General features: G+C 36.3%; 1 protein-coding gene across 2 annotated transcripts in view; it reads right to left on the minus strand.

The window, feature by feature from the left end:
- Positions 1 to 21,871, minus strand: part of ARFGEF1 (ADP ribosylation factor guanine nucleotide exchange factor 1) — a 111,709-nt gene that overhangs the window by 61,665 nt on the left and 28,173 nt on the right. For both annotated transcript variants that reach the window (XM_045860983.1, XM_045860984.1), the window contains exons 2-7: positions 16,404 to 16,434; positions 15,697 to 15,853; positions 13,659 to 13,805; positions 11,991 to 12,170; positions 6,283 to 6,556; positions 185 to 295 (exon numbers count right to left, since the gene is read on the minus strand). In XM_045860983.1, coding sequence (XP_045716939.1) covers positions 185 to 295; positions 6,283 to 6,556; positions 11,991 to 12,170; positions 13,659 to 13,805; positions 15,697 to 15,853; positions 16,404 to 16,434 — 900 coding nt within the window. The remainder of the gene's footprint in view (positions 1 to 184; positions 296 to 6,282; positions 6,557 to 11,990; positions 12,171 to 13,658; positions 13,806 to 15,696; positions 15,854 to 16,403; positions 16,435 to 21,871) is intronic.

Here is a 21,871-nt window from a genome sequence, read left to right on the forward strand (position 1 = left end):
AAAAAAGGAGTATTCTTCCATAATCAAAGATATTTAAATATATTTCCTATACATATGCACTCTCACTAATTTGAAAAAGAGTTTATATTTTTGCCCTGCTTAGTCCCCACAGTATAAAAACGCCTCCACAGTTAGATGCAGTGCCCTCACATGGAACACACTAACTCCTAGTGGCATACACTACCTCCAACCACAATGTTCACCATCTCTTCTACGATGCTCTGCACGATGTCTTGTGGCTTTTCCTCACAGTCATGGTTTTCTCCATCATATAATATATCATTTTTAGATAATGCTTTAAAAAGAAAAAATTGAAGAAAACATTATTTTAGGAACTTTTCTAGACATTTATAATGAAAAACTTTCTTTAAAAAATTAATAAAAGAAAAATGAATAAATGAAAACTAGAAGCAATTACATGTTCAATCTTCAAAATTTATAATCAAATCAAATTTTCAAATATAAATTCAAGTCAGTTTCAACTGATTTATTTGACAAACTATTAAACAATTACATATCTTCGGTAAATTTTCTAGATTATTCTTTTAAGAACCAAAATTTTTAAAGTATTTTGAATGAAACATTTCAAACACGCTCTACACTTACCCAATAGTATGTTAAATTTAATTAAAGCCTGTTTTTATTAATCCGGCTCATCAATAACAACAAGCTCATCACTGTGCTCTAATATAGTGAGGTGTCTGGAGAAGCAGTCTCTCTGGGCCATCTTGCTCTCCCCCAGGGACTTTTAACCCTTCCTTACTATTTGTTCCCCAATAGAATCTACATATCCAATGTAAAATTAAATTTAATAAGTAATACTTCCAGCCAAGATGGAGGCGTAGGTGGACACACGGTGCCTCCTTGCACAACCAAAATTAAGGACAACAAAAATTTAGAAACAAAAAAACCCCAGAACCAACAGAAAATTGAACTGTACGGAAGTCCCAACAACCATTCATCCAGACCGGTAAGAGGGGTGGAGACGGTGGCCGGCAGAGAAGGGCCGAGGCAGGAAAAAGCGGGGGCTGGCAGACCCCAGGCGCGGGTGTGGGGAGGCAATAAGCAGACCCAGTGAGGCGTACAAGGCAGCTGGCTGTCTGCAGTCACACATTTGTGCACAAAGAAACCAAGAGAAATTGGGCAGCGAGACAGATCACACAACCTAGGGCCCCAGCGCTGGAAAATAAAGCCTAAAAGCACTGATTGAAAACACTTGTGGAGGTTGAGGTGATGGCAGAGACTCCCAGCCTCACAGGAGAGTTCACTGGAGAAACCCACAGGGTCCTAGAATGTACACAAGCTCACGCACCTGGGAACCAGCACCAGAAGGGCCCCTTTTGCTTGTGGGAAGCCTCAGAGAGGACTGAAATCCGAGAGAGCAGAGCAAGTGCCATTGTTCCCTCTCGGGCCCTGCCCTCACATACAGTGTCACAACCCAGTGACTGGGTTGCCCTGCCCTGGTGAACAGATAAGGCTCTGCTCCTCACTACATAACAGGCGAGACAAGACCCGCCCCCCTCAAAAAAAAAAAGGCTCAAATGGAAGAACAAACCAAAGCCCCAGAGCCAATACTTTTAAGCAACCAAGAGAGAGCCGACCTATCAGATGCACAGTTCAAAGCACTGGTTGCTCACAGAATTGCTCACAGAATTGGTTGATTTTAGTCGCAAATTAGATGAAAAAATGAAGGCTACACTAAGTGAAATGAATAAAAATGCACAGGGAACCAATAGTGATAGAAAGAAAACTGGGTCTCAAATCAATGGAGTGGACCAGAAGGAAGAAAGAAACATATAATCAGAAAAGAATGAAGAAATAAGAATTCAAAAAAAAATGAGGGGAGGCTTCGGAACCTCCAGGACATCTTGAAACATTCCAACATCTGAATTATAGGGGTACCAGAAGGGGAAGAGGAAGAGCAACAAGTGGAAAACTTATTTGAACAAATAATAAAGGAGAACTTTCTCAATTTGGCAAAGGAAATAGACTTCTGGGAAGTCCAGGAAGCTCAGAGAGTCCCAAAGAAGTTGGACCCAAGAAAAAACACACCAAGGCACATCATAATTACATTACCCAAGATGAAAATGAAGGAGAGAATTCTAGAAGTAGCAAGAGATAAGGGGACAGTCATCTACAAAGGAGTTCCCATCAGACTATCAGTTGATTTCTCAAAAGAAACCTTACAGGCAAGGGGCTGGAAAGAAGTATTCCAAGTCTTGAAAGGCAAGGACCTACATCCAAGATTGCTCTATAAAGGGCAGATAAAGTGCTTCTCAGATAAGGTCAAGTTAAAGGAGTCCATCATCACCAAGCCCTTATTATATGAAATGTTAAAGGGACTTATCTAAGAAAAAGAAGATAAATATGAACAGTAAAAAGACAGCAAACTCACAGTTATTAACAACCACACCTAAAACAAAAGCAAACTAAGCAACTAACTAGAACAGGAACAGAATCACAGAAATGGAGATCACATGGAGGGACAGCAACAGGGGAACAGGAGGAGAGAGTGGGAAAAGGTACAGAGAATAAGTAGCATAGACAGTAGGGAGAAAATAGTTGGGGAGAGCAAGAATAGTATGGGAAATATAGAAGCCAAGAACTTATATGTATGATACATGGACATGAACTAAAGGGGAGGAATGTGGGTGAGTGAAGGGGGAAAAAGGGACAACTGTAATAGCATAATCAATAAAATATATTTTAAAAAAGAAAAAAATTTAATAAGTAAAAATAGACTGATTCTTCAATTTAATGTTAATTAAAAACATGTAACTGCCAATCAGAACTTCTGAACTGCAGAAGAGCTATTGATTTAAAAAAGAAAAAAACTTGACATCACAGTTAGCTTGCATGGACCACTGTAGATAAATATGGGATTTCTACTTGTTTTTTCAAAATGTTCAAAATATATCAGGAAGGCTCAATTAGTACTTTAGGGTGATTTAGGAACCAGAACCTCATTCTGGGAGCCACTGTCCTATATCAATGGCTTTAGAGTGCCTGTTCACTGTTAGTGCTACTGTCTAGACAATCCCCCCGATCCATTCCCCACCACACACAGCACTAAAAAGAACCACAACTTATAATTCTGGCTTCCAGAAGTCTGTCCTCCCTATTGTTCACTGACCTTAACCTACTATTCGCTGCGTTCTACAAAACGCTGAATGGCCACAAGGGGAAACTTGATAAATAAGTATGTTAAATCATTTACCTTATTTTATTAAAAAAAATCCCAAAACTGTAATATTGAGAGTATTCTGTGGATTATAGACATATAAATGTCTTCACAGATTATTTTTCTACCATTCTTAAGCTTTGTATTTCTGTGCTCTACTTGGCTAAAATTAGCTAGTCTGAAAATTAAGACTTTCAACATAAATAAATATACACAGTCACTGAAATGTGCACAAAATGACTAGTGGATCAAGAGTCAATTCTCCTATAAATTATCTAACAGAAACAGATTATAGTAACAGCAAGTAAAACTTATCACACATGGGAAATGTTTAGAGAAGTTAATTACTATGTTCAAAGTCACACAGCCAGTAAGTTACTCAAAGCAGCTAATGTAACCCAAGAGCATGCAGTCGTAACCAATGGCTCTCAAGTAGAATTTTCATTTGTATCAGCTGTTGGGAGAAAAACATCTTTAAAGCCAACATAATCATGACTATGCCACAGGGGATTATGTATTATTTATAATTCTGCATCCTATAAGATACCTGCAGTGGTAACCTCACATACAGTATAGTAAATGCTTTCACTCCTTGGCCCTCAGTCCATGTTGTTTTTTTGTTGAAAATTTCTTAAATTTTCTAGCTAGTCAATACCTAGCCCTATATAAGAAGGCTCAGCTAAAACATTGTCACTTTCTCTACAAAGGTATGTCCAAACTTGCCTTAGCAGAATTACATCGTGCATGCCACTTTCAGGATATTTATGACATTACATCTCACATACACTGGCCAATTCTGGACCATTCAGGCAGACCATGAGCATCTGAAAAACAACAGCTATCTATACCTCCATCAACTTTTTAACCCCAAGCCCTAATACAGTGCCTAGGACAGAGTATGTTAAGTCAATGCTGAATGCATGGATAAAGAAAAAAGAAATAAACACCTAGATTTATTAGAAATTAGCCCTTTGACTCAGCTCCTTTATAAGCTCAGAGTGAAAGTAAGGGAAAAATTTTGACAAGGGCAGGCTAGAAAAATGTAAATCGTAAAAACCATATAAATTCCCTATTGGCCTGAGTACTGTGAATGCATGCTTGGTTTATCAAAATTATGCCTTTGAAAATAAATAATAACGTACTATTAAAATTGGCAAAGCATCTATCTGTGCCCGTGCTGATGTTCATGCCACTATTAGGTTATGGAGAAGATGTGGTAAAAAAAATCAAAAGCTGAAAATATATTATTGAAGTCTTTCTTCAAGATGGAAGTAAAAACACAGAATTCAGATGAACTGTAATTGAGCCCTAAGAATCATAGTTCTACAGACCACATTGAAGAGGCAACAGAATTTCCATCATTTTCTGATACCAACCTAAGGAGGAAAAAGGGAAATAGCCAAACTCCCTGGCAGTTTTATAGGACAATGGCTGGATCTTAGGATAATATCTGGAGGGAAAAATAACTTCATGTGACTATTATTAGAGAAACAAACTTGTAAAATAAATAAATGTAATTTATTTTATAATCTTATAATCTTTTCCTTATAAATTTACCATATTTTGCCGTGTATATTGTGCACTTTTTTGCCCAAATCTCTGACGGAAAAATAAGAATGTGCATTTACATGTGTATAATGACTACATACCATGGCTATTAACAATGGGCATAATAATCCTGTGTATAATGAGCACAAAAACATGGGTGTACATTATACCTGGCAAAATATAGTACTTAGAAAAAACTGTCAGAGAACATCTCAATATAAAAATAAATGAGCCTTAACCAGTGTGACTCAGTTGGTTGGACATCATTCCAAAAAGCAAAAAGCTGCTGGTTTGATTCCTGGTCAGGACACATGCCTGGGCTGTGGGATTCAGTCCCTAATCGGGGTGCGTACAAGAAGCAACTGATAAATGTTTCTCTCTCACATCAATGCTTCTCTTCCTTTCTTTCTCCCTCTCTTCCCTTCTCTCTAAAAATAAATAAAATAAAATATTAAAAAAATAAAAAGTATTTTTGTATGTCAGATAATTACTCAAAAGAGTTTTTCATTATTTAATTTCAGTGCTATTTTAACCATAATCTTTTTTGAATAATATAATGATTTTCTAAAATTTTCAGTCACATTCCATAAAACCTTACTAAATAAATGGGTCTTTTGTTTGCTGTAAAACTAATTTTTTTTTTGTGATGGGTTTTTTTTTTATAAACTACTTTTGTTTTAGATTTTATTTATTTATTTTTAGAGAGGGAAGGGAGGGAGATGGGGGAGAGAGAGAGAGAGAGAGAGAGAGAGAGAGAGAGAGAGAGAGAGAGAGAGAGAGGGAGAGGGAGAGAAACATCAATGTGCGGTTGCTGGGGGTTATGGCCTGCAACCCAGGAATGTACTCTGGCTGGCAATTGAACCTAGGACACTTTGGTTCCCAGCCCGCGCTCAATCCACTGAGCTACGCCAGCCAGGGCTCGCTGTAAAACTAATTTTAATATGAAAAATAAAGTTCCTGCCCAGGCTGGTATGGCTCAGTTGGTTGGAGCGTTGTCTCCAAACCAAAAGGTTGAGGGTTCAATTCCCGGTCAGGGCACATTCCTAGGTTGCAAGTTTGATCCCTAGTCTGGGGGCATATGGAAGGCAACCAATTGATGCTTCTCTCTTGCATCTCTCTTACTACTTTTTTTAAGGGAGAGAGAAAAATTCTCTCCCTTATGAGAGAAATGAAAAAAATGTCCCCAGGTGAGGATAATAAGTATATAAATAAACAAACCTTAAGTTCCTATAAACATGCTAACCAGACATTTAGAACCCTTTTTAGTAACATATATCTCCTCCAAAACAAGTCTATATATCACACTGCTCATGAGATGCTAATGAATGCATAGTATCATTAACAGATGTCTTGTGGGCTGAAGTGAAATTAACTTTAGTACTAGGATGGAGAAAGTCCATAATTACCACAATATGTCTGATACCCATTAAGTCATATTACCCTTTCCACATTTCTTTACCAAAAAAATGCATTCCTATACTCTTCCCTTAACACACGCGCACACACACACACACACACACCACCCACCACAAACCCCTTCTCAAAAAGATTACTTTCAGCTGCAGTTGCCTGATCAGCTTCGGTCTGTTCATTTTCTGCACTGGAAATATCAGATCCATTTTCAGGTTCTGTGTCATCCTGAAGACTTTTATCCACATCATTTGTATGGGGATCAAGGTCTCCTTGTTCTTGGGATATATGATCAACAGTCTGAGGTGGCAAATATCTAAGGTGAGGTGATTCAGGCTCGTGATGGCTTACTGGAGACTGCAACAGATGGTGATGCTGCCGGTGCCTTTCTTTTTCCATTTGTTTGGCTTCCTGCAACTGGAAGAAACAGGATCATCTAATATTTGTAAAATAAGTTATTTAAAATTTGGAGGAATGATGTTATACTCATTACAAATTATAGTCCACCAGAAACAAGGAATGTAAAATATACTAAACACACAAAAAAGTAACAGTGGTCACTTCTTAAGGAGATGGAAACTGGTACACAAGAACAGAGATGGAAATCTTTTGCTATATATCCTCTTTTCATTCAATTTGGTGTTTGAATGATGTAAATGTATTACTTAAACAACACCAAAATAAAAAACAAATAACTTTAATAGCCTCAGAATACTAACTGAATTGCTGCCAATAAAGGATTTACTTAAAATCTAAAAGAAGTTTCACTAAGAGAGGAGGAAAAGTGGATGAGGGAATAAAATACTCACACGTTCATTTTTACTTATACATACAGAAACAAAGTCTAGAAAGATAAATAAGAAACTAGTAATAAGGGTTACCTACAGGGGTAGGGATTAGGAAGGGAACTTTTCAGTGTCTACCCTTCTATAGTATGTTCTTACGTTACTTTATCAAATGTTTTTTAATTCAAATAAAAATTACATTTAATAAATAAAACTGCAATGAGTACTTAAATGCTCTAGCTCAGTCACTCGATAAAAGTGAAAAAATTTCTATCTGCAAATGTTAGTTTTATTTTAGAGGACTAGTCATTATTACGTATAATACCACCTGTAAATCTGGCTCACTTAAAAGACTAAAAACAGTAACAATCAGGATCACAGGGTTTCATTTTTTAGCATTTTACTGTTTTTAGACACATCTCTTTTGGTCCTCATGACCTAATAAAATGATTCTCACAAAATTAATTTCTACAAAGATAAATACTTTATGGTGTCAAATATGAACATTTCATATTCCCTAGTAATATTCCAGGTTATGTGGAAATACTGGAATTTTGTGAATTTACAAACTAAATTTAAGTTAATGTATTTTAATGCCTAATAGTAGAAAGAACCCTATTGTTTACATGGTCTGAATTACTTATTTTACAGATAAGGAAGCTGATGGCCTGACTAATTAGTTGCACAGGTGGAATCAGAACAGAATTCTCAGACGAATTCTTTAGCCCATTCATGAGGAAGTCAACTTGCAAATTCACAGTGAGGAATCTATGACTTGGAATCCAATCCAACCCCAAGCCTGACCTTAGCCAACCTGCACCAGGATTTACTGGGATGAGCACATGTTTGGAATCACAGACAAGCAAGATGTTAAAACTCTAGAAATATCCTTGAAAAACAGAGGAAATGCTGTTGTATGAAAAACATCTATATACTTCTATATTTTCTAGAGTAGGGGTTCTCAACATCAGTACTACTGCCATTTTGACTTGGGTAGTTGTTGTGGGGGGCCTGTCCTGTGCACTGCAGGTGTTTGGCCACATCCCTACCTTCTTCCCAGTAATGCCTCCCCACCCCAGCCATGATCACCAGAAGTGTCTCCAATGTGGCTTCAGGGACAAAACTCTCTCCAGTTGAGAACCATTGTTCTTGAGAAAGAGATCAGCATTTTCTCCAATGAAATAAATTCAGAACTGTACATTTTATAGAGTTTTATTGGGGGGGCAGTGGAAAAGGTTTCAGTAGTATATATAAATAAAACAGATGTTTAGCTTAGAATTTTAGCAAATGTGGAAGCTAAAATCAGTCTGTCCACCCCTTAGTTTTCTCTCTTCCCTTCTATACTTTTCTCTACTCATAGCAAAGAACTAAATATCCTTTGTGACATGAATATGTTCAGAGCCTTTATCACAATTCAGTTATATATTCCCTTGTGTGATCATTTGTTTAAGGTTCACCTTCCCCTTCTACATCCCACAGTTTGAAAAATTTCTGAACATAGTGGCCAAGTTGGTTTTGCTCAGCGCTGTATAACTGAGACCCATAACAGTGTTAGGAACATGTAAAGAATGTAATAAAAACTTGTTGAGCAAGTCAAATGAAACTTGAATTTATGCCATTAAAAAGTGATATAATTGCTCTGGCCAGAGTGGCTCAGTTGATTGGGTGTCACCCCGCAAACGAAAAGGTTGCTGGTTTGATTCCTATCCAGGACACACACCCAGATTGTGGGTTCAGAAGGGAACAAATCAATGTTTCTCTCTCACATTGATGTTTCCCTCTTCTTCTCCCTCCCTACCCCCCTCTAAAATTAAAGAAAAAAGGTGGTAAAATTATTTTCATTCATTTCAAAAAGGCAACAATACTACTACTGATGGATGCAAAATAGAAATAATTCAATGTTAATACATGAGAGTGACTAGACAGACTATAGTACATCCTAGAGTATTGTCCATCTGTAAAAAAGAATGAGGAAGATCTCTAAGGACTAACTAAGACGGAATACTTCTTAGACATACTGCTAAGTGAAAAGAGCAAAGTATAAAAGACTATTACCTGTGTGGTACCTAGCCTTCAGGATGGCCAATAATGATCATCTCTACCTCTTGATTTTCACTTCCTTGTAGAGTCCCCTGCTACACTATACCAAGAATGGTCTGGGTGACCACTTCAAATCATAAGGTAATTATTGCAGCTTCTGTTTTCTTGCTCTCTCTGATCATCTTGACGCTGGGGGAAGCCAGCTGCCATGTTGTGAGCAGCCCTACAAGACCCACATGTTAAGAAACTCAGGCTTTTTGGGCCAGAAAACAGTGAAGAATGGAGGCTTTTCACCAACAGCCCATGGAGTGAGCCTGGAAGCATTACCCTGTAGGCCAACACAGCCCTTAAATGACTGCAGCCCCAGCTGATAGGGGGATACACTTGGTCAACTGCAAATTCATGTGAAACCAAGTCACAACCACCCAGCATCCAGATGGGTAATATGTTAATGCAGCGATAGATAACTAATACAGTACGCTACCTTCCATGTAAGAGAGGTGATAAATCAAACCACACATATATCTGCTTATTTATAGTAAAGAAATGCAGGAAAAAAACCTAGAAACAAAGAGATTAGCTACATCCTAGCAGTGGAAAGAGGAGGGAAAGAGGAATAAAATGGTAGAAAGGAGGAAATGGAACTTCTCTGAGTATATCTTTTATGTAGCAGTGACTTATAAATCATAGTAATGTTTAACATACTTGAAAAATAAATAAGCAATTAAAACTAACAAGGATGTGAGGAGACTGAAATGGAAAACAGGTATTAATAAGTCAACTTGATTGTATTATAAAGGAATAACATCAACCCACTGAAGAGTGTGGAGGACTAACCTAATACAGTAACTTTGGAAAACAATATTTTGAGTGGGTACTATAAGGCTAAAAAAAAAAGAACAATATATAAAATGCTGTAATCTACTTAGTAAATTTGCTTCTCACAGTGGTATGAGTTAGCAATTCTAAAACTATTTTGTATAAAATAGGACTAAAGAAACAATTTATCAGAGAAAATGTAAGTCATATTTCTTATTGTTTAGATAGAGGAAGTTATAAATAAAAGAAGGGTGAATGAATCCTGTAGTATTGGACTGGAATCGGAACTAACTATATAAACACTCAGTTTTTAATATACACAGATAGTCACATACAGGTGTGTGGGGAGTTGGGAGTGGGGAGGTGGGGTGAGTATACAGCTAGTTCTACCTGCTGAAAGGGCCTAGAAGCAAGAACATCCCAGTGGCGATGAACACACCTAGCACTCAGATTTTGGTCTGATCACCATTTTCCAGTTGAAGGAGCCAGGGCTCCCCTGCTGAAGTAATGATTCCATAGCTGAAGCAGAGAAAATTCAAAATAAGCCTACAACATCTTGAGATTTCAGAAAGTAAGGAGGTACTCAAAAAAGTATGGGAACTTGTCAAAAGGACACAGGTCAAAGCTGGGATAATTTGGGCAACAAAATAAATAATGACAGTATTGGACTGTAACCAGTAGAATAAAATAAATGCCCATGAATACAGAGTGATAGAAATAAAAAAATGAATAAACAAAAGGAGGAAAATAATTCTGATTAATAAATACAGAAGAAGAGGGAAACAGAAAATCACCATTAAAGAAACCCCATAGTAATACCTGTTGTCAATAAGATTCATTTATGATACCTAAGTTGAGCTGGGGGAGTGTGAGGAGGAAATGGGATATTTGTATAAATTTAAAGTTTCTTCCAAGATATCTATTAACTTGAAAAGAATAACTAGTAACTTTATTGTAGAAGAAACCTGGCAGATACCATCTTAACCAAGTAACCAAGGTTAACATCACTAGTAATAAGACATACCAACATCATACATTCCTGACATAATGCATTGAAAAAGACATAACATTGCTTCAGAGATATTCTAGCAAAAAATGGACAACCTCATTCTAATCATGAGAAAATACCAGACAAATTAAGGGAAATTCAACAAAATAATTGATCAGTATCCTTCAACAGAATCAAGGAGAAGACTGAGAAGTTGTCAATAACTAGAAAATACTAAGTCATGACAACCCAATGGATATTAAATGCAAGGTGGGATCCTGCATGAATGTTAAAACAGAAAAAAAAAGACATTAGTGAGAAAATTGGTGAAATTCAAGGTGTGTAACTGACTCAACAGTATTATAGCAATGTTAATTCCTGTTTCTGATCATTGCAAAATTATGTAAGATGGTGGCATTAAGGAAAGCAGGATAAAGAAGACCTCTCTGTAATATTTTTGCAACTTTCTGTAAGTTTAAAATTAGTTCAAAATAAGAAGTTAAAAGATGATTTTCAATTATGAAGACCTATAAGTGATTCTCTAGCTGCTGGTCTCTTACTTCCAAAATATATATTTCATCAATATGGATATGGATTTTGTTTTTATTTTTTAAAATTTTTATTTATTTTTAGAGAGGGGGAGGGGAGGGAGAAAGAGATGGAGAGAAACCAATGCATGAGACATACATCAATCTGCTGCCTCTCACATGCCCCCAACTGGGGACCTGGCCCGCACACCAGGCATGTGCCCTGACTGGAAGTTGAACCAGTGACTTTTCAGTTCGAGAGCTGGCACTCAATCCACTGAGCCACACCAGCCGGAACCGTTTTTAGAGGCTTAATGAATAAATAATCTTATACCAAAATAGACTGAATTAAGTAGTTTTATATCAACATCATACTCATCTACTAAGCTTGAGTGCAATAAAAATATCAATGTATAAACACTTCCATGAGGATGACGGCAAGCAGTATCATTCATATTCTACTTGTGAACAATTAAAAACATATCTTATCCAAAGTCAAGTCCGTAAACCTCAGAACAAAACAAAACAGAACAATACTGCATATCTCCAGTAAGTAGGACCGTAAATGAAAGCCATCCTTCTCTACAGACACAAAAGATTTCATTATGAATTTCTGTAAACTCTTTTCTATATATGATGCCTGTGGTGTTCTATACAATCTCCCCCTCTGTCTATTTTTTTTTAATACTTACTGCTTGGTTTTCCATGCGTGCAAAGATAACATTTAGCATCTGAGTAAGAGTAGCTTTGGCTGTTGTCTGATTGATGAGATTTTTGCTTGCTAAATAGATATTGTAACATGTTCTCACAGCTTGCAGTACAGTTCCTTCATGAATTTCTATGTGTTGAGATGTTACTGCAGTAAGTAAAGCCTTAAGAAAAAAAGACAAAGTTAAAATGATTTTCTGCATCCAGAGTTTCAGTACAAAAATGTGAGTATTTTTATATTAAAATTAAAACTTTAAGACACTATTACCACTTTCAGGTATATACTAACAGAATTTCCAATATTCACTAAAATTTCTACCTGCCTTGAATGTATCATCAACTGTTAAAATATGTTTTCCTCATTCTGGCCATAAATAGTTCACACATAAACATCCCAAATACAGAACACTAGAAACTCATTCAATTCATTTGTTTCAACCCAAGTTTCACTTTAATATAATTTACTTTATTAAAGTGCATAACATTAAAAGTCTGTCGCAGTGGAGCACAGATATGCTTCATATGATATAACTGTTGAACTAGATTGTCAACTTTGGAGGATATACCCTAGGTCTTCCAAATTTTTCTGAGATCTTTCTTGTAGACTGGACTCATTAAACGTACTGTTATTGTTAAAGATGTTTACATATATTTTACAATAAAGAATTGAATATAATCCTAAGGTGAATCCCAGAATAAAGTGAATAACTTTATGTGAATTTTCTTAACTCAGTTTACTTGCAATTTCTCAAAAGCAGTAACTCATTCTTTTGTCCTTTTCTGTCACACAATGCTATGCAGATACAGCATTGAGTATACAAGCATATGCTTGATAAGCCATGACTGACATGAAACTGTAAATGACCGTCCAAAGAGACTGGACAGCTTTTTACAATACAGATATTACATGACTTGAGAAGTCAATACAGCTAATGAAACTGAATAACTCAGAAAGGACTATAATCACACATGATGGAACACTTTACACACACACACACACACACACACACACACACACACACAACTTCAGAAGTACTATTAATACAAGAAAATTTTACTGGTATATAAACATACCACCACTACCATTAGCAGTAACATTAAGAATTCAATATTTATAACAGACTAAAAACACAACTGAGTAATTTTCTTTAATGGAGTTTAATCATCCAGGAATGTAGTGTGAACCCAGGACAGGGTTGACCTGAGCAGGTTCAGCAGATGGATAGGTGCAAGTAAATCAGGAAAGCTGGTACATAAGGAGTCCACATGCTGAAGTATGGGTCTAGAGGGCAAACTACAAAGGGTACGGCAGTACCGAAGGAACTATAGGGGTCACGGGACTTTTGCATAGGACTCTAAAGCTCAAGAGATGGAGTATGTATGGTAAACATGCTAGAAAATGAAACACTCTGGTAGACTCTGGGGTCCTAACCCTAAATTGAGACCTTCAAAATAAAATATTTAAAAATATATTCCTCTAAGAAACTCTTGGCATTCAACAACAAAATTCTCTGATATAGGGTCTAAAAATCACCCATATGACCTCTATTATAACTGGAAAGCACATAAAATGACCTTTCCAAATATTTTCTAAGTAAATGGCTTTTTAAAAATAGATAAAAAAACCAAATTTACTTTATATAATTATTTACCTTTATTATTTGCAACTGAACTCCTTCGTCTGTTTGAGGACCTTGGAAACAGCCACAAATTGTTTCAATAATTCTATCAATTAATTTTTTGCCTGGCGTTGTACTGTCTGGAGCATTGCCAGTCAAGTGCCCATAAGCAATAAGTTTCTGAAATGGAAAAAGAAAAAGATTCTAATTAAGCCGACTAATATGTATAATAATTAATTAAATATACATAAATTTTACAACATGTAATTATATATGCATATTAAAATTTGTACATAAACATTATGGTGTAATCAAAGCCAAGGCAATACCAACTCTTCATGAAGAAAACTTTATTAGCTATAAACATGTGAAATTATTTACACTGTTAATAGACACAAAATAAAACAACTACAACCAAACCATCAGATGAAACTTTGAGAAAGCCAGGCCTTGGAACTTGTCTCTGATGAATTACAAGAGCTTATTGCTTTCTATCTAAATATTGCTGATACTACTTTTGTGAAAGCTATCTTCACTCATTTAAATGACCCAAAATCTCTTTCCAAATTACAATAGATCTGTAAACATGCAGAAAACCTCATTTCTCTATACTGGCTGCAATAAATCACAGATTTATTCAGTACATCCCTGGATGGAAGGTCTTAAGATATCATAATTTTAATTTTCCAAGGAAAACAAGATCACAAATCAAATAAGCTTATCCTTAACGCATCTTAAGAACAAATCACTGAATTGTTAAATAGGTATAATCCACCAACAGTGAAAACACCTGAAAGGAGTAAAACCTCTCTATCTGGAGGTTTGTCTTACAAATGTAAGGGAATCCACATGTGTAAGTAAAATAAAATACAAGGTTTAAGAAATTTTCCTGATATAAATAAAAGTCATAGCTAAAGTCCAACAGTGAATATAAATATTGGGTTGGCCAAAAATTCTGTATGTTTTTTTCCCATGAAATAAAAGACACGTTTTTCATTTTCATGAATAACTCTACTGATTTGGGTATTTTGAATATGTTGGCTATCACCTACATGGTAGAATACGGATTGTTCTCAATTAATGTCTCGATTTGATTGCTGTCAACTTCAACTTGTCTACCTGACCGTGGAGCATCATCCAGTGGGAACTTTCTAGCACGAAACTTTGCAAACCACTTTTGACACATTTGATCAGTCACAGCACCTTCTCCATATACTGCACAAATCTTTTTTTGCATTTCAGTTGCATTTTTAACTTTCTTAAATAAAGCATAATATCCCAAAAATGTTGCATATTTTCTTCCATCTTCAATATTAAAATGGCTACACAAAAATTCACCAATTTTGATGATTTTTTTTAAATGCACACTGATATGAGAGCTGTCACAATAAAATCTAACAAAATTATTTTGAATGAAATTAAAGACAACTAAGCGCTACCAGAGTCATCTTACAGAAAAAATCAAATGAACTTTTTGGCCAACCCAATATTAAGTTGTCAACATTACCCTATTGTTTTATATAGGATAGCAGGCATAGTAAAATCATTTGAAAATGACATATGTAACATCAGCAGCAGGTTAAAAGTATGGTTCTTGCATTTCACTGATGGAAAAACAGACCAAATCAACATTTTCACTATTGATAACCCTAGTAAAGATTTTGTGATTCACTAAGCTAATGATTTTTGTTACCCTTAAACTGAAAACATTTTTTCAATCCTTACCAGAAGACATGCTTAGAGAGGGAAAGGGAGGAAGAGAAATACAGACGTGAGAGAAACATCATTCTGTTCTTGTACACACCCTGACTGGGAATGGAACCCTGACTGGGAATGGAACCCACAACCCCTCTTCCTACGGGATGACACTCCAACCGACTTATCTGTACCAGCCAGGGCTAAAGTAAAAATATTTTTGCAACTATTATTGTCTCTCTTGAATATAAACAACTATTTGTTTTCTTATAAAAAAGATTATTAAAGGCTATCATGGAAAATGTCTGAATCAATTGTAATGTTTAGAGACACATTCATAGTAGATGGTTTTTAGCTAACACCATTTTACACATACCTGTAAACAATCTAGAGATGTACTAACTATGCGGGGACATTTGGACTGGCAGGCCAACTCAAAGGGTAAGAAGTACTTGTCTGCTTCAATAAAATTTGTCTTTGATTTCACTGGTGGAAGGGTGCTTGATCCAACTTTTGCTTCTCCATGAGGAGGACTAAAGGAATAAGAAAAGTCTGATTAGCATATCACATTTATCATATTGATGATATACTCATGTAAAAACACAGAATGTCAGTTCTAAAAGAAATTTTCCTAAACTAGTCTTCATCTTCTCTTATTATTACACAAGGAAACCAAGCTCAGAAGTTAACTGATTTGCCAAAAATCAAATACTAGTGGCCAGAGCTGTGACTAAATGCAAGAAAACAAAGAAATTAATAATTTACTTTACATAAGTTATTTAAATTACTAAATAATTCAATATTTACATATCTTCCTAATATGAATTGAATATAAGTAAAGACTTTAAAAGCATAATTATGTTATTTCAGAAATTCCCTTATATACTTACTTAATGAGATACTTTTATATTTGTAAACATGCTTAAAATTATAATTAATAACCACTTTTAAAATTGATTTTATTTTACAGATCACATGGAAAAAACTTGCCACACTATAATACAGACCAAAATATGTTACTATTTTGACCAAAACTGACAAGTCTGCAAATTATTTTTACTAAAGAATAGAAACCCCACTAACCTCTGTTTTTCGGTTTCCGCTTTTATTTCCTCTGGAGAGGGAAAAGCATACATTAGAACACTTGACAACAGAAAGATCATTAAGTAATTTGATTAAAGGTTATGTAAGCTAATTTTTAATTTCTATAACAAATTGGGAAGTATACAAATTCAAGAAACAATTAAATACTAAAATTCTACTGCAGCTAAACATATTAATTTACACAAATAATTTTATATAATGATGCAAGAAATATAAATTAACAGTAAGAATAGGTATAAATGCAGATTACTAATTCCCAAAGCATTTCTTTTTCTCAAAATAGGCTTTCTTTTTTCTTCTTTTGGTCAAGAAACTATGTACATTAAGCAATCTTGTACTCAATGATGCAGCTGAAGTGAAAAATTCATTCTACTATTGCCAAGCTGCAATAAATCCCACATTTGTTCAGTACGTCCTTGGATGGAAGGCCTTAGATATTTCCTAAGTACATTAAATATTCCCTCCCTTTATTTTTACTATCAAGTTGCTTAGCAGCTCTGTTTTCCCCCAGTGACAGTACAAACAGAAACTTCAAAATAATACTTATGTGAATACTTATAAAGCAGTGGTTCTCAAAGTGTGGTCCCAGGGCCAACGGCATCAGCATCACCAGGACCCATAGCAGACTTACTGAATCAGAAACTCCTCGGAGTGTGGAGTCCTAAAATCGGTGTTTTATGAAGCCTTCAAGGGGATTCTCATATACCAGAAACAGGTTTAAGAATCAATGCTATAAAGTAGTTAAAAGAAACAAGGGGAAGACAGGTGGTTTTCAGCCCCTTTATCCACAGTCATTTATTGTACCTCTAAGACTTCTTAGAGTAGTATTTGAGTTTATGCTGAAAGGGAATTCCTTTTCAATTTTCTCAAAATATAATGAATGTCCAGTAACACAGTCTTTGGGAAAACTAACTCTCTATTTTAATAAATTAGAGCTTGGAAACAGTGTGCTTAAGGTTGGCCTTCAACAATACAATCAAGAAGTAAACTAATTAATTCTCAACCCAAAAACCACAAAATTTCGCTTCATTGTGAAATATTTTCCTGTTGAAGTCAGAATCCTGACAAGATAACCACAAGCAGTAAACTATTTTTGAGCATTGCTCTGGAAATACCAGACAATGCACATATACAACACCGAATGTGATAAGAAAAACCATATCTTATCACTTCACTCTCGAAGTGAAAAAAGATAAAACTGGACGCTGCAATTGTTTGTTGAGGGATATTTAGGCTTTTTAAACTGTGTAGTCATAGCCCTTTAAAAAATTTTACTGGAATTCTTTCAGGAAGTATTCCTTCTAGCAATGAACTCTATCCCTTCAGAACCAACTTTACAAATATTTGTTAAAACCCCAGGAACTCAACCACTACATTATATAGAGAAGAAAAGGTTAAAATTGGATAAAATTGGTCACTGTGAATATAGATTTTAAGATATTTTGAAATAAACATGTTTTATTCCTTTCAGGTACATTAAATGACTGGAACTAAGTTGACACAGTTGATAAAGCAAAGGCCTTGTTTAATGAACAAAGGAATGATTAAAACATAATTGATTATACGTAAGTTATATACCTGATTTCCTAGGTACATTAAATATTCCCTCTCTTTATTTTTACTATCAAATGCTTAGCAGCTTTGTTTTTCCCCACTGATAGTACAAAGATAAACTTCAAAATAATACTTATTTGAATTCAACAAATTCTATTATCTATACACTATGAATGATTTATCTATCTTTCACGCCATCATTTTGTTTTATATTATAGTAAAATTTGCAGAGCAACAGCATTTACTCAATGCAAACTAAACTGGTAATCTAATGAAAGACCTTGAAGTCAAATGAATAGTTTTTAACAAACACATTAGAACTTACATATCCCAAGTGTTATATCCTTCAAAGCAGTAACTTGGGAAGTTATGTATCAATTATCATAATACTTCCCGTATTCAAAATATTTGTAGAATTCACTATTTGTAGTTCTTTCCTGCTCACTTCCTTTTTTAAATGAATCACCTCACAGAAGGAAAAATCTCTAGAAAGGGAATCTGATTCTAACTACCAATTAATCACAAGTGGCATGGAACCAAGAATGGTAGGTGACTACGAAAGTTCTTCACGTCAGTGCTTCTGTGAAGCACCTCATGTTGTGTGTGTACAAGCACTGTTCTAGAAAAAGAGCACATAACTCTCATTAGATTCCCAAAGAAGCGTATAACCCAAACTATAGAGATGATATAGGATCAATTAAGAACAGTGATTTGGATCAACTATGGCAATATACATGAAAGCAATTTTTTAAAAAATTTATAAAATATTACATAAACGTACAAGTAAGGGATTACTTTGAAGAATAACATTCCGTTGGATGTATATATTCTGCTGGGTTTATTTTTTCAAATCTAATCAAGTGACTTTAGAATCACCTTTCATTATTTGAAGATCAAGAGATAGAGTGGAAGGCCATATTTACAAAATGGTCACTATATTATCTCCATTCCATTTGCCTTTAGGCAAGTGCCCTTGCCTCCACCATGAGGCAGAGACTAATTCCCCTACCCGTGAATCTAGACTGTCCTTAGAAATCCATTATATCCAACAGAATGCAGTGAAAGTGACTGTGGACAACTGCCAAGATTATGTCAGAAAAGGCCAAGCAGTTCCTGCCTGATTTCTTTGGAATATTAGGTCTCCAGACACCCACTCTTGTAACCCAATGGCCATGATACGAGAAGCTCCAAGCAACATGAAGACCACATGTAAGTGATTCACTCAATAATCCCAGCTGAGCCCCGTTTTCAAGTCACCATAGCCTGGGCATCAGACATGTGAGTGAAGAAACCTCCAGAAGATTCCAGTTCCCAGACATTCACATCTCCCCGTCATCCAAGTCTTCCCAGCTGAGGCCCCAGACACTGAAACAACAACATGTCCCATCTGAATTCCTGACACACAGATAATCTGTGATCATAACAAAATGATCACTATGTTACACCACTAACTCTTACATGGTTTACTACACAGAAACAGATAACTGGAACAGAAAGAGTTGAGGCGGCTTCAGGAGGTTTGAAGTAACTCCCTCGGAAATGGGAGAGAGATCTGAGAAGCATGAAAGCACTGCCAGGAAAATGAAGTTTTTCTAATGTTCTTAGAATTTCGATAAGGAAACCAGATGGTTAAGAGGTATCATGCTTAATAAAATGCAGCTAGAACTTGTTCCCGAAACCAATCCTCCCATAATATACTTAGCCTCAGAATCTGCAGGTTCTATGCAAAATTAGTGTGCAAAATTATGACTAAATCATATATAAAAAATGATTTCTATTGAAATAGAAAGTAATTTAAAACAAAATACCAGAGGGTTCCAGTCAAGATGGCAGTGTAGGTGGAAGCTGCACTCATGTCCTCCCATGACCCCATCAAAATTACAACTAAATAGAAAAATCAACCTGTTTTAACCATCTGAACACTAGCTGAACAGAAATGAAGGCTATACAGAAGAAGCTAGGTTGAGACTGGTTAGGAGGGGCAGAGACGTGAAACAGGCTGGCCCCACACCCACATGTGTCAGTGAGAATCTAGAACGATATTTCAGCTGCAAAGGTGATCCCTGAGGAGAGAGGAATATCAGCCCCATACCTGCTCCCCAGCCGGGAACAGCAATATTGGGAAGAGGAGCCCACCTTTCGGTGATAAAATCAGCAGGGATTCTATCCCGCAGGGTGAGAGAAAAGGCTACTAGAAACCCAGGCACCCTCTTAAAGGGACAACATACAAATTCTTGCCCACAGGCACTCACCCTGGATTACAGCAGAGGGTGCCAGAGTCATAAAGGGAGAGACTGAGCTATGTGGCGTCAGAGCTAAGGCTGGAAAAATAACTGCCAACATTCCTCTGTTGAGTCCTCTTCCCAAAGGGCCTGCAGCTACCACCTTTCCTGGTTTGGACCCTTCCCCTACATGGCATTAGCCTGGTGAACTCTACTAGCTTCAGCCTGAGGACTCAGAGGGCCTGTCCTACCCAACTCCCAAGGCCTGAGGCTCTGTTGGCAGCAACCAGCCTGGGCCTGTATTGTGTCCACCTTTTAAAAAAAAAATCTTTCAAAGACTTCAGGTCAAGTTGGAGGAGGGGGCTGGAGGCATACAGGGAGAAACTGAGTTGTGTGGATTCAAGGAACTGAGTGAGAACTTCAACAGAGATAGCAAGCATAAAAAAGGACTAGTTAGCAATGAATACAGTAACAGAAATGAAAAAACACACTAAAAGGAAACAATGGCAGATTAGAGAAATAAAGGACTGAATCAGTAATTTGCAAGACATAGTAGCAGAAAACAACCAATCAAAGCAGAAAAAGGAAAAAGGGTTTTACAGATGAAAATAGTTTAAGGAACCCCTGGGACAACATCAAGTGTAACAATATCCGCACCATAGGGGTACCAAAAAAGAGAGCAAGGGATTGAGAACCTATTTGAAAAAATAATGGCTAAAAACTTCCCTAACCTGGTGAAGGGGAAAAAAAACAAAAACAGAAGTCTAGGAAGTGCAGGGAGTCTTAAACAAGAAGTCAAAGAGGCCCACACAGACATCATAACTAAAATGGGAAAGATTAAAACCAAAGAAAATCTTGAAGGCAGCAAGATAAAAAGTTACCTACATGACAGCTCCCACAAAAACTGTCACCTGATTTCTCAGAAGAAATTTTTCAGGCCAGAAGGGACTGACATGACAAATATTCAATTCATTAGTACTCTACCCAGGAAAGCTATCATTTAAAACTGAAGAGAAAATAAAGAGCTTCCTAGGCAAGAAAAAGCTAAAGCAGTTAATTACCAACAAACCAGGATTACAGAGATGTAAAAAGAACTTCTTTAGGAAGAAAAAAACAAATATGAATAATAAAATGAAAATAACTACATGTAAATGAATTAAATGCTCCCATCAAAGACAGGGTAGCTGAATGGATAATAACACCAGATATACACTGTCTACAAAAAAACCTATTGAGATTTTCGGCCAAGATGGAGGCACAGGTAGGTACACTGTGCTTCCTCACACAACCAAAAGGAGGACAACAAATTTAAAAACAAAAAACAACCAGAACTGACAGAATCGAACCATATGGAAATCTGATAACCAAGGAATTCAAGAAGAAACATTTATCTAGAGCAGCAGGAGGGGAAAAGATGGGTATCCAGGCAGAGAGGACTAGCAGCAAGGTAGCAACTGAAGTATCAGGGTGGGCAAGGTGGCAGCTAGTGGATTGCGTGAAGCAGCGGCTGGCAGATCAGGCGGTCCCACATTTGTGTGCAGATAAACCGGGAGGAACAACTGGGGAGTGAGACAGACTGTGTAACCCAGAGTTCCAGTGTGGGGAAATAAAGCCTCAAAACCTCTGACTGAAAAGACTTGTGGGGGTTGAGGTGGCAGGCAAAAACTCCCA

This window comes from Phyllostomus hastatus, unplaced genomic scaffold (assembly GCF_019186645.2).
Source record: "Phyllostomus hastatus isolate PE091 unplaced genomic scaffold, TTU_PhHast_1.1 phas_scaffold_21, whole genome shotgun sequence".
NCBI classification, from domain to species: domain Eukaryota; kingdom Metazoa; phylum Chordata; class Mammalia; order Chiroptera; family Phyllostomidae; genus Phyllostomus; species Phyllostomus hastatus.